The sequence below is a fragment of the Magallana gigas genome, chromosome 5 (genome assembly GCF_963853765.1).
Source record: "Magallana gigas chromosome 5, xbMagGiga1.1, whole genome shotgun sequence".
NCBI classification, from domain to species: Eukaryota; Metazoa; Mollusca; class Bivalvia; order Ostreida; family Ostreidae; genus Magallana; species Magallana gigas.
The window spans coordinates 52,588,548-52,602,337 of record NC_088857.1 but is presented as its reverse complement, the minus strand read 5'-3'; the positions used below and the strand labels follow the sequence as shown (position 1 = coordinate 52,602,337).

Here is a 13,790-nt window from a genome sequence, read left to right as displayed (position 1 = left end):
TGAAAATGCTTATAGAACGAAAATTTACTTTCTTGGATACATCCAAGGGTTTGAGAATTTTTTTTTCGTGAGAAGGAAAAGAACGCAACTCTAAATACCGGTACACTGACAGATCAGGACAAAATTAGAAACGCAAGAGGATTTTAAATACATAACTTTAAGTCTACTCCAAAACCTAGCTCATTCTACTAGCTGATTGACTGAAACTAAAAAAACAATTTGCACTCCCAGAATCACTGGTTTCTAAGAAGGAAGTTCAAATTGATCCTAAAACCTCATAAAGTATATACACTTGTAATAGACCATATTCTGACCGTTACCAGTATATTCATCCAAAGTATAAAAAAACAAATTGACACAATCATATTTGAAAATAATCAAATCCTCTCTCATTGCGCAAATGATATACTGAAACCTTCTTATCTGTATGTTTACAAAAAATTGCATGAATGATCAGAATCAAATAAATTAATATTCCAACATCCTCAACATTGAACAATATATTATCCGGAAAGCTCTAACCCCTCAAAGTAAGAAGACTTCAAGAGTTTATAGGCCCCCCTCAGATATAATCATATTTCTCACATGAACAGACTTCTTCTGACACTGCCATTATAAGCCCCTGGAACACATGTTAAATAGTATACTGGAATTTATCCCAGTCCCTTGTTCAATGTTCACAAGTAATACAGACATACACACACATTTAAATACCCTGCTCTAGACTTAACCTGTGATCATTTCTTCTTCTCACTGTCTGTCTCTTTTTACAGTATTCCTCCACACAGGTCCACCATTTGTAGCCATGTGGTAAAATTAGATGAGGTGAAATGGCCTTGAACTTTTACAGGCATACAGTAATCCTACCTATAAATAGAACAGGATGGTATACACAGCCGAACAATGGAGGCGGAGCTTTGCTTTCATTGCCATAGTGATTTTTCAGCGATTGGTCAGGGATAATGTGATTGTCTGAGTAGTGAACATAGCAAATAATTGTAGCTTGTCAAAGTGTGGGGTCCAGAAAGGGGGAATGAATACAAGGATTCACTTGATTGCATATGTTACAAATATATGCTATTTCACTATGAACTGCGAGTATTTAAAAACAAAAGTGCAAAATACCTCGTAAATATCAATAAATGAACTTTCAAAAATACCTTTAAAGTATTTTACTAATTAAATATTTTATCATAGCTTGTTTATTACTAATTATCAGTTTTAATAAAAATTGTTTGTTATAATCATATTTATTGTAAAATTTAGCAATTTGACATTTTAATTCTTGCAACTGTTGTTTATTAAACTTCAAAACATATAAAATATGCCAGTGAGTTGATAAACACTTTTCTCTTCTCTTTAGATCACAACCGGACCCCATAACTAAAATGCAAATCTTACATGAATCTTAAATAAACCCACTGATAAAACTGGATAATCCGGGACCAATCATTATCAATGATCAGCAAAATGTACAATATATCAATTTTCATTCAAAACACAAACTGATTCTAAATGGAATCCCTTGTGCGTCATATTTATTATACAGGCTTGTTCAAACTTTTTATAGATTCCATCTGGAATATACATGTTGGTGGATTCTGGCAAGAATCTGCAAATTCCTGGCACATTAAAAACGGAGAAATATTAAAGAAATTTTGATGTAAAAGTAAAAGAGGCATTTCTCAGACATTATTTCTAATTTTCAGATGTCATTGATGATTCATGCCTGTTTGAATTTAGCTGGTGTAAAATATGGTTTGAAAATTTAGAATCAAATACCTCTTGAAGCTATAATCAAGCAGGAGTGAAAACCTATCGATATCATATATCCATTAAATTTTGCAATGATACAATTTTTCCTTTTTTTTTTGCAATTACTTTCGCAAAAATTACAACACACAGAAATCATATCTGGTACGTCTGTTTGCTTTTAGAATTTTTTTAAATTAAAAAGAAATTCCGTACATAATTAAAAAACTTATGTATTTACCCAATTTTACAAATTTTGTGACCTGTGAAAAAAAAGCGTGAAACCACATGATTTAATGTATTAGGGTCATTCCTTAAAAGGTTTAGGTTAAATTCTGAGTTTGGAGGTAGTTTAGTTTGGTATGATCGAGCGAAATGAAGAAATACAGAAAAGACTCCTTTCTTCTGGCTTATGCCCTTCCTGGATTATAAAAAATGTGCTATTACATTTGATGGTATTAATAGCTATTCCAGTGAATTTGAATATATTAAATAATGTATATATCATAGGATATTTATGATCCTCTTTCAAGATTTCTTGAAAATCTTAAAAAGGTGTGAACAGGCTTTTGAAATGCTCTCTTTAGTGATTCATGTGGATATGTTGAAGGTTATTATCTTATTTCATTCATTTTTTTTCTTTCTTTCAAAAAGAGACCGATTCTGCTTGTGTGAATAAAAGAAAGTCTATAACTTTCTATAATGCTAGGTTACCACTGTCATACAGTCTGTTACAAACACCACAATTCACATAATTCATAGTTGATCATGGAACTTCAGGAATTGCGAGTCGATGCGCTGTTCTTGTGCGAATTGTTGAGCTTTGATATGGAAGGTCACAATAGACATTTTACAGGTGACACGATTTGTCATGATCTCACTGCTCGATTAGATAAGATAACATACATTCTGATAAGATTGTGCACTGTGATAGAATTTGCATTGGATTTCGATCCTATATGAACATTATGACAAGAGTCCTCATTCATTGCACTTGCTTATGTTTGAACATGTTATAATATATGTTTATCATGAACCAATGTGCTCTGTTTTGCAGTAGTGCACGACAACATTGACGATTCTTTTCACGATCCAGATGGAAGGTGATTACTATTTGAGCTATGGTTGGACCCCCTTTGATATATCTATTTAACATAACTGCATGACCATATTGCACATCACAAATGAATGCAGCCTGCTGCAGTGTGGTATTTGTCTTCTCCCAGATAAATCCGGCCACATCAACACAATTAAAGAGGCATGATTAAATGCATTATAGTTCCTGTATATTTGGTAACAATTAATGTAATGCGCTCTGATACGATGATAACAAATTATCATGATTAAAACTTAATTGTATTGATTGCGGATAGTTTTGTAACAAACAGAAATTATTCTACGATCAACACTATTGCTATGTCATACCTCAAGAGATATCATGATCACACTACGATTTTGACCACAATTTTAATTGTGCCGTGGTTCGTGGTAGTGGGAATGTAGCAGTCTTTGCGCTTAACTTTTTTTACTACAAGCCCATAGGGCAAGTGAGGTTACAAAATCTGGTAGCCCAAACAAAATTTTATTAGCCCAAATCAAGAACAATAAAAACAACTTGACAAAAGATGACTTATCATATTAAATTATATGATAATAATATTTAGTTATTCTTTTTATTAAAAAAATTACCTTTCACGATTCATGATTTTTTTTTATATTTGATATGTTGTAGCCAGTGATAATAAGAAACTTATATACTGAATTCATGATTATTTCAAATTCTGCATGTTAAAAGCAGAAATGGGTAAATAAATATCTGATTCCTGATTATCAACTCATCCCCGTACTTTCAGTACTTTGATTCAACACGTTGTCAATGATAGACTGGCAATGCAAAATATCGTAGGATAGAGACAAAGGACCAGTATGTTTCAATGACGAAGAAATAAGAGCTATTTGCATTATATCGTCCATTATCAATTCACGTTTGTACTCAAAATCCACTCCAAGAGATCCGATGATAGAAAGGGTCTTCTCGCTTCGCGAGCTGGGTTTTTCTAAAAATAGATTTTATGCTTAATATGGAACAAGGTTTTCCCCGTGTAAGTTGTCGAATTCATGGGCGGCGATTGAACAAAAACTACTTTGATTTGTTTTATTTTGTAAACATCAAGAAAAACTTTAGAAATATATGTGTAAAAAAAGATAAGATTGTTTAAGCATTTCAAATTGACAATCACGCAAACAAAAGAGGTTAATGCATGCACTATTTTCATTAGTGCATGAATAATGTAGTGCAAAATATTCGCAGAAACGGCTATGATAACAAGGACTCGCTCACTTCGCGAGCCGACTCAAAAATGGTATCATAATTTCAATTACCGCCGGAAACAACGTACTAGCCCATCGGGCATGCGCGAAAATAATATTTGGTAGCCCGATCCTGATTTTACTAGCCTTGGTCATTGGGCTACCGCTTAATTTCGAAGACTGATGTAGCTAAAGATAATTTGTTTGTATGAAAAATGTATTTGGTACTGTAGTAGCCGTAGAATTGGACCAGACAGTTTTAAATTAAGGAGACGGATTACGATTAATGATGTAAACCTATAACTGATACACTTGTGATAAAAATGGTTGGGGTCAGAGGCATGATTATGTTTGCCAAGGGGATTCCGAACCTATTTTCTGTAACAACCCCCCTCCCACCCTTAGATCTAGGTATTGGCTTAAATATGCAAAATATATATTTATTTATACCCTCCAGCTGAAATGTCACACTTTCATTGGTTTAAAGATAGCACATGACTGCCTCATATATCTCAGTCTATGTTTGTTTCGTGAGAATTAATATTTGGCAATATATGGCTGTTATTGGCTGATGCTTCGGCTATTCTCATTTCAACATATCATATTATTTAATACAGCAACAGCGAGCCCTTAATAGTTCTTAAAATATTAGGAGTAGTTGCCCTTTGAAATTTTTTAAAATTAGAGTAGTTGCCCTTTGAATATTGACGTCACATTGTTGTGTCTGGAGAGACAAGAAAATAGCAGCGTCAAAATTTGCTGTAATCTCTGCAGAGGAAAGGGAGAAAATGTTTAAAATTGAATAGCAACAAAACATTGTAAGTAAACATTAGTGAAGAGTATTTGAAAGGTGAGATTGATAATTTTGAAGAGTTTAAGTGAATTAAATTGGAGGACATGAACTAGGCAACTTGTATAGATGGGTTTGCATAGATGATCGCTTTTTGTGAATAAATGTGTCACTTGATAGTCCTTGGGAAAACGAAACACTTATTAGGTTTGTTACTGACTGACAACAGGAGTATATTAGGTTGCATGATCAATCTTATAGATGGTGAGGCGAAGTAACAAACCTAATAAGTAATAAAATTATATATATATTTATAAGTGTGGTAGTGATAGCTGGGAATAAAAGAGAAAAAAATGGCTAACAATGCATTATAAAAGTTATGTTTAGATTACTGGTAACTTGTTTTTCAAAAAAATCATTTCAGTAATATATTGCACAATTAAATGTAATAAAGGTAAATATTGCTTCTGCTGAGGTTTGAACCCAGATCCTCTGGACTCTACCAATCCAGTTAATCATTAGGAAACTATTTTTAACCCTCTAGCCAGAGCTAGAAGGAATGGCATATACTAGTGACTGACTCTAACACACATATATGTATTCTTAACTACCCAAGTATATATTTCGTGTATATCTATCAATCAACAACAGCTGAAATTAATTATTAGTTAAGGTAATATAATTAAGTTAACCTGACTTACCTTTTCCTAGAGATCATATCCGACTTTTTCCATCGCAACATTCATCCAAATGACTCTGATGGCTGAATGCAAAACAATGACATTCATTTGGCTGAAAAGAAAAACAAGACCATTCATTTACAGATTAAAATCTTTGATACATGTACTTTAATAGAATTCAACAAGATAAGAAAAATATTATACAAGATACAATTTAATAATAGCCTTCTACCTATGATTACTAGTGAATTTATTTAATACAAAAGTTGATTGCTTGGAGTTTAGGGTAAAATATAGATGATGAGAGTTTTCTGAAAAGATAAAATATTTTCCATAAGAGATAAATATTGCAATTATTTTCAAAATTTAAAAGTGATATATGTACCCGGTATATTAAGGATGTCAACGAGTACTCGACTAACGCTAAATTGGTCACGCCGATCATCGACTAAAATTTTCTTGGTCGATTACTCGTTTTAAAGTGAAGAAAGAAATTCAAAGTTAACCATTTTTTTTTCTTTATAACTCGGCAGTTTTGGGGCTTCGAATGAAAATAAGAGTTTCCTTTTCTTGGCATTTTTAATCACGTTACACTCTGTTGAATCGATCGGGTGTCTCTGGTATATTTTTAAGCGGCTACAAATTGATCTTTGTTAAATTTGTAGGTCAAATTATTGTTTTGAATAGATATACTTATGCAAACATGTACTTAAAGAGATCAATTTTTGGTTCTCCAAAAGATGTATTAATAATTATTTTAGCATTTCAAGGTGTTGTTTTTATATAACCATTAATTTTAACTGTTGATTTGGCACGGCACGGGACAAAGACTTAACATCAAACAGGCCACATTTGATTTGCCTAATGATATAAAACTCAATTATGTGTAAGCGTCACAAGAAAAAAGAAAAGTCAAGTAACAGATATCTAAATAAATTGCTATTTTATTTATTTGAAATAAAATACATTTAGTGCGTATTATAAGGTTTTAAATGTTTATATTATTAAGATACAGTGTATCTGACATTAGAATACGTGTAAGAACACACAATTTCAAATAAACAATGAGTAATCGACTATCGCTCGACTAAAGGCTCCTATTAATCGACTAAGCCAACCGAGTATAATAATGTAGTCTATAGTCTAATGTATATATAATGAAGTAGATATGTTTATGAGTTTGAATGGAATTTTCAAAATTAACGGCCCAATCTGCAATTAAATTCTATACCTTAGCGTGGGTTTTTATCATTTCATTGGACAGGTCTTTGATCCCTATGAAGTTTTCAATACAGGACAATCATGAGAATATGAAGAGACTTTTATAAATTACATTAAAAGATATCTATATATGCATGAGTATCAGAAAATATATGCGTGAGTATCATATTTGATTCAGATCTCATGCATGCAATGCTTTGTTGTATTTGTTTATAATATATCCCTATGTATTATATGATCCACCGCTGCACTGCATGATGTGCAGTTAATATATAGTATATTAATATTAAATAAGTATATATATGCATAAAATCTCAACTTCATATTCTTGCTTCTGAGTTAAGATCACCACATGTTTTAGTTATTTCAGCATGCATGCAGTGATTAAAGTTGAATTAAGCTGCATTTATATTGATTCATGGCTTGATAAAATAATTAACATCCAGCTAGTAAATGCAAATCCACTGTTTATAGATCTTTAAAGTGGAATTTAGTCAATAGATAGAAATACCTGTTTACATTCAAACGATTAAAAGATTCAAGATCACAACCTTTTTGTATAACGCTAACTAGAAAGATTCCAGGCTGACACATTTGTTGCCTCTCACTAAGCAGCCTTCGAAGTATTGAATTTCCCGCCATAAATAATTTTATACAACAAGAGTTTTTATTGGACATCTACCAAATTTACTTCCGTGTTGTGAAAAAATATGTTTTAGTAGGATTATTAGTTTTCGATGAACTTGATGATTTAATTATTTGCTATAAGGCAAATTCTCCTTCAATTTTCACCTCCTGGGGCACAAAAGTGGATGAAGGAAGGTATTGTTTCTTGGTCACGTGACTTTTGACAACAAAAATTGCGTGTCGGGGCATTGTGGGTAAGACGCCGTCAACTTCCTTTCTTCACACCGGCCTGCATCGCCACATCGTCTCACGTCAGCTAAAGAGAAAAGATGGGAATGCGAAGACCGAGAAGTACTAAGAACCCCCCGGTTTTTAGCCATGAATTTTTCATCCAAAATCATGCAGACATTGTGTCATGTGTGGCAATGGTTTTCGTCATTGGATTGATGTTTCAGGTATTATTAATTGTGACAGACCGTATGTGATCAGACGGACCATATGTTGATAAGCATGTGCCTGTATTATGGCATACCTTCCCTCATGCATTGAATGTTACTACACGTCAAGCAATGAATTTAGTATTGCTGGGAATTTAAAAGATAAATAGCTGAAGTGAAAGTAGATAACGGAGTAAACATGCAAATAGATTTTATGACGTGGCACTGATTTTTATTGTGGAAGATTAGGCTATTGAAGTTAACAATATTCGGAAATTATTGGATTACCATTTACCTTTTCGCTAATTTGGCCCATTTAAATATGAATCTCAATAACATTTTAATGATGACCCAGGCTGTTTTGCCGTTTTATAGAAAAAAGTGCAATTACTTGAAATATATATTTTCAGTGATGTAGAGAATTCAAACAAAAATGTATTTCTTAGTTTTCATTCAAGCAAGATGATAGTTGTAAACTATTTTTTTTATTTTATTCAGGCTACAGCGCCAGTTGCATCCTTGTTTGTGACCCTCCAAAACAATGTTACAAAAGTTAATAATGGTAAGTCAGTGTTTATTGAGTAAAAACTTATTTGCAAAAACCACCAAGTATTGATGTTGTAAATACTTAGAAGATAAGCAAATCAAAATTTGGACCATGAGTTGATTTTCTGCATAGATTGTTTACATCATGCATAGATCTTACATCTAAAGTGATCTTACATGTGTTGTCATTAACATCTTATGGATATATTTATGTTTTTTAGCTCACCTGAACTGATGGTTCAAATGAGCTTTTGAAGTTTTTGATCACTGTTCTCTCTCATCCGTCTGTAAACTTTTTACATTTTTGACTTCTTCTCTAAAACTACCTTGCCAAATATAACCAAACCTGGTACAAAGCTTCCTTATGGAAAGGGGATTTTAAATTGTTAAAATTAAGGGCACAGCCCTTTTTAAAGGGGAGGTCGTTGTGAAACAGTGAAAATAGGTCGAATGTCTTTAAACATCTTCTTCTCAAAAACCACTGCACTAGAAATGCCAATATTTACACCAAAGCTTTTATATATAGTGAAGATCCAAAATTCTGAAAATCATGACCCCTGAACCAAAAGTGGAGCCCCAAGATAGGTTCAAAGTTTAATATAAGAATATATAAGAAAATGTTTAAAAATCTTTTTCTCAAGAACTAGAATGCTGCAGTTAGTGAGATTACTATGCAAGAATTCTCTTATAATGTAGATTTTAAATTGTCAAAATTGTGATCCCCAGACCAATGCTAGGGCCCCAAGAGGCGTTTAAAGTTTGACATAGCATTATATAGGAAAAATGTTTTAAAATCTTCTTCTCAAGAACTAGAATGCTACAATTTGTGAGATTACTATGCAAGCATCCTCAAATAATGTAGATTCTAAGTTGTTATAATAGTGACATCCAGACTAAAACTAGGCCTGAAGAGGGTTCAATGTTTATCATAGAAATAAATTGACAAAATGTTTAAAAATCTTCTCATGAACTACAATGCTACCATTTGTGATATTACTTTGCAATCACCCTCAAAGAATGTAGATTCTAAATTGTTGATATTGTAAACCCTAGACTAATACTTGGGGCCCCAAGAGGGACATTTTGACATAGAGATATATAGCGAAAAAATCTTATTCTTAAGACATAGAATGCCTAATGCTTCAATTAGTATGCAAGCATTCTTAGAAAGGGTAGATTCTAAATTGTTTAAAATGTGATCCTAGACTAATACTGGGGGCACAAGAGAGGTTTAGTGTTTAACTTTAAAATATATTAGGGAAAATATTTAAAAACTGAAATAAAATGATACATTGAACTGTTGCTCAGGTAAGTGATGTGGCCCATGGACCTCTTGTTTTTCTAGACACAGGGGATGAAATCACTTATAAATTATATTTATCATCTGCAGGGTCTGTTATATTGCTGTCCATATTCTGTTGTTATTAACATCTTACGGATATCTTTGTTTGTTTACTAGACACGGGGGATGAGATCACTAATTACATGGCGGGGATGAAGGACCTGTTTTGTGTCTTCTTCTACCTCCTCATCTGTATTGTGGTCCACGCTGTCATTCAGGAGTACATTCTGGACGTAAGTCTCCAAGATAAAGGAGAAAAACACTGTCATGTCAAAGATACTTTAATTTTAAAACCATTTGTTTTAACACTTACAGTCACAAATTTTACCCTGTAAAAATAGTTTTTACTCATTTTCACAAAGTGTTGTAAGCATTGTAATTGGTTAACATTAGATTTAAGTAGATTAGTTATAACCAAGAAATGAATTTACTTTTTATCTTTAACAGAAACTGAACAGGAAGATGCATTTGTCTAAAGTGAAGCACAGTAAATTCAACGAGTCCGGCCAGCTCCTTGCTTTTTATGGCGCCTCTGCAGTGTGGGGAGCCGACATTATTATCAAGGTCAGTGGCTACAGAGGAGTTGACATTATTCACACCTGTCTGTTAAGTATTTAAGACATAAGCCTATGGGCTCATAAGACAGACTAAGCATTGATTTTTCGTTATTGAAATAAATGACACTTAAGATATAATCCATGAATAGGGTCTGGTGTACTTGCTTATTTTAAATAATCTGTTATAAACTATTGATTGATAAGTTTGATTTTTTTTTACAAGATCAGCATGTTCAGCCAAGTTAAAGAATTGCTCATATCTGCTGACTTATCTTCATTTTTCTATGAAATGAGTTACAAACAATTATTGGATTTTATTTACAGGAAGGCCTGGTGAACATCAACCAGCTGTGGGAGGGATATCCCCACAGTGAGATCTCGTAAGTATGGTGACCAGCTCTATGTGAATTGAAATGATAATAATTATCAAAGTGAAACATCAGAGTTATTTATTATTCAACACTGCCTCCCGCTACAATTGTACTACAGTGGAGCTCCTGAAGCTGGGGGGCTGAGAGGTCTCAGACAAGAATATCCTCCCTCATTGGATATGATATAAAAATTGAATTGCTTATGATTTGAAAAAAAATAACTTCTTGCAATACAATTTACTGGTACCTGTAATATATTTAATAATGATCTCATTCCTATGATTTTGTATTGACAGGTTTATTGTGAAATTCTTCTTCATCATGCAAATCTCCTACTGGATTCATTGTTTCCCAGAGCTTTATTTCCAAAAAGTGAAAAAGGTCAGTACAGAGAAGAAACTATTCAGTGTGAAAAATAAGATGTGACAATTATAAGTTGATTTACAATTATTTGTGCGGGTTTTTTTCCACAGGATGAAATGTCTTCTAGAATCCAGTATGCAGTGCTATATCTTGTGTTTATATCAGCAGCTTACTTCTTAAAGTAAGTAGAAATTACTCTCTTTTATTTCATGATTATCTCTATAAATTGTAAATGAAAAAAAACCACATAGTTAATTCATAAACCTATAAAACTTAAACTTTTTCTTTAAAATGCTGTCTGCAGTGAAAAACTTTGGATGTGATCAGAGAGTTTCCACTTTATATTTCAGTTTTAACAGAGTAGCCCTGTGTATGATTGTTTTACATTACACAGTAGAGTTTGTTTTCCACCTGGCCCGACTTTTGTACTTTGCTGAGAAAATAGATTTGGCCAACCATGCGTAAGATTATTTTCTTTGACAGATCAAATTGTATACATCCATATTTAATCATGATTTACCATTATAAGGTAATAAAACAGGATTTACCATTTATCCTAGTTGGGAAATTAAGCTGCAGGTGTATATATTAGATTCTTATCTTTTTTTTCAATATTCACTTATGAAATAACAAAATTTGAAACCCATTTACATTTTTCAATAGTTTCCTACAAACTTTAATGAAATTGAACTGTAAATTTGACAAATAATTAGAAGTAATTGAGCTGAAATTGAATGATTGTTGTATTGTTTTACAGATTTATGGTGTTCAATGCTTTGTTTGTTCTGGTCAGACTGGGCACAATCACCCTGTCAGTCTTAACTTTCTGGTGAGTGACATAAGGGCTAAAAATAACTGTCTGCTACTTAAAGTTAATATTCTGCTAAGTTATATAATTGTATGTGAACAAAAATTGACTTATACAAATTAAAAAAAATCTGTCTTCTAGAAATTCAAATATTTGAGATAGTAACTTACACTAAAGTAAAATAAACACTCTGAACTTTATTATGCAGATGAAATCACTTTCACTTCATATACAGTAAAGTTCATTTAGTATGCACATGGATATAGCGAAATTCACTTCACTGTACTGTGATTTTATGCATTGTGACTTTGTATGATGTTTTGTGATAAATTGTATGTATTATACGTAGGTATGGATTGGAGCAGACCAACCAGCCTAATATTGACATCTCCACTGGAAACTACAATACTCAGATGATCAGGTACGGGTAACATTGTCATAGCTAGCATCAATTTATCATATGGGGACATACAAGTAGGCCATGCTCAGATGAGAGAGAGAGAGAGATATATATATATATATATATATATCTCTCTCTCTCTCCACTGGTAAGGGTAGGTATGCTGAGTGACTCATAATAATCCACAGAGAGTTTTAAAATTGACAGTCATTGGGATTTATAAAAGTTGACATCTTTACTTGGAGAAATAGCAATGGTGTTGATTTTAACTTTTATCTTATTCATCAGTGCATTTTTAATTACAACTTTCAAAAGACATTAAACTCGTAAATTTGGAAAAGTAGGTGACAGAAGAGCTTCCAATAATTTATTTAATGCAGATGAACTCTTGTTCCAGTTTTGTTTCACAAATATCACCTTCATCAACAAAAATTAAACTAATTCATGTGTATATACAGTTATCCCACTCTTGATATGTATTACACTATCAACAAGTAATTTCTGTTATAATGCTTGATTTAAGATTATTTTTCACCAGTAAGTAAAATTGAGTCAAGCCTTTGATATTATCTTATTTGAAATCAGGTGAATCCATGGTACATGTATCAGTACTGATATACAGTGTTCCTGTATTATACAGTGTAGTATTTATTAGAAGCCTGGATTATGAGGGGTTTTTATTTTGGTTCCAGGATAAACTGTCTGGCCGCCGTGTGTCTCCTGCAGGCCTGGATGATGTGGAATTTCATCAACTTCCACCTCAGAAGGATGAGGGAAAGAGGGGCTGCTTCCAGGAAGCTCAAGTCCCCCAAGAAAACCAAATCTAAGGGTAAGGCCAAAAGTCATGAGGATTCAAAATATATATGTTTGGAATCAAGATTATTTATTTTATTGATGGAATTTTTTTATGAAATATTTAATTAAATTGAGAATATTATGAAGTTCTACAACTCTTATTTTATTGAGTATAGATAATACATGAAAATTGTTATTGCATGCACTGAATACTGCTACTATGCTTGCTTGTATGTGCTCTCTCTCTCTCTCTCTCTCTCTCTCTCTCTCTCTCTCTCTCTCTCTCATAATAATCCCTTGACCTTATTTTGCAGCCACTGAGGATGATATAAGCTCCCTTCCAGAAGCTGACCAGAATGCAGCAACAGAAAACGGCATCAGGGCCCGTCGCTCTAAGAAAAACTAAATTTCTGCCCACCTGACTGCCAAGCTCTGGACAAATTGTTCATCAATGATTGACAAGAGAATTTTAAAAAAAGGATCTGAATTTTATTTTTCCTTTAATTTTTTGAAAATATTACATTTGTTTTAATTAAAGAAAAACTGGTGTAGTTTTAAATGCAATGTAAAGGAAAGTCCTATTGAATGAGTCACTTTGGCCAGACTTGAAAACTTGCCAATTAGATTTAAGACTGTTTGGTTGTTATTGTTTATAAGTTTGTTTTGCTTTACCAAACTTTTTACTTTTTTGTTGAAAACAGGTTGTTTATATTGATTAGAAAAATAGTTCGATAAAATAACTATAATTTTTTCTGAAATTTAAATTGTATATAGGTACATACTGTATACTA

General features: G+C 32.6%; 2 protein-coding genes across 5 annotated transcripts in view; one reads left to right on the top strand and one right to left on the bottom strand.

Moving 5' to 3' along the window:
* Positions 1-5,569, bottom strand: part of LOC105325512 (MYND-type zinc finger-containing chromatin reader ZMYND8) — a 34,795-nt gene extending 29,226 nt beyond the window's left edge. For 2 of the 4 annotated variants that reach the window (XM_066086370.1, XM_066086367.1), the window contains exon 1: positions 732-867. The gene's annotated coding sequence lies outside the window, so the exon portion shown is untranslated. Of the gene's footprint in view, positions 1-731; positions 885-5,553 lie in introns of those variants that run through there. The other 2 variants (XM_066086371.1, XM_066086364.1) reach the window with 2 other exon arrangements.
* Positions 5,570-7,618: 2,049 nt separating this feature from the next.
* Positions 7,619-13,441, top strand: LOC105325513 (translocating chain-associated membrane protein 1-like 1). The gene is made up of 12 exons (XM_011425118.4): positions 7,619-7,835; positions 8,316-8,379; positions 9,823-9,938; positions 10,153-10,269; positions 10,587-10,642; positions 10,930-11,014; positions 11,107-11,177; positions 11,347-11,457; positions 11,754-11,825; positions 12,154-12,225; positions 12,897-13,033; positions 13,314-13,441. Exons 1-12 carry the CDS (start codon positions 7,710-7,712, stop codon positions 13,403-13,405), a joined length of 1,119 nt encoding a protein of 372 aa, XP_011423420.2. The 5' UTR covers positions 7,619-7,709; the 3' UTR covers positions 13,406-13,441.
* The last annotated feature ends 349 nt before the right edge of the window (positions 13,442-13,790 follow it).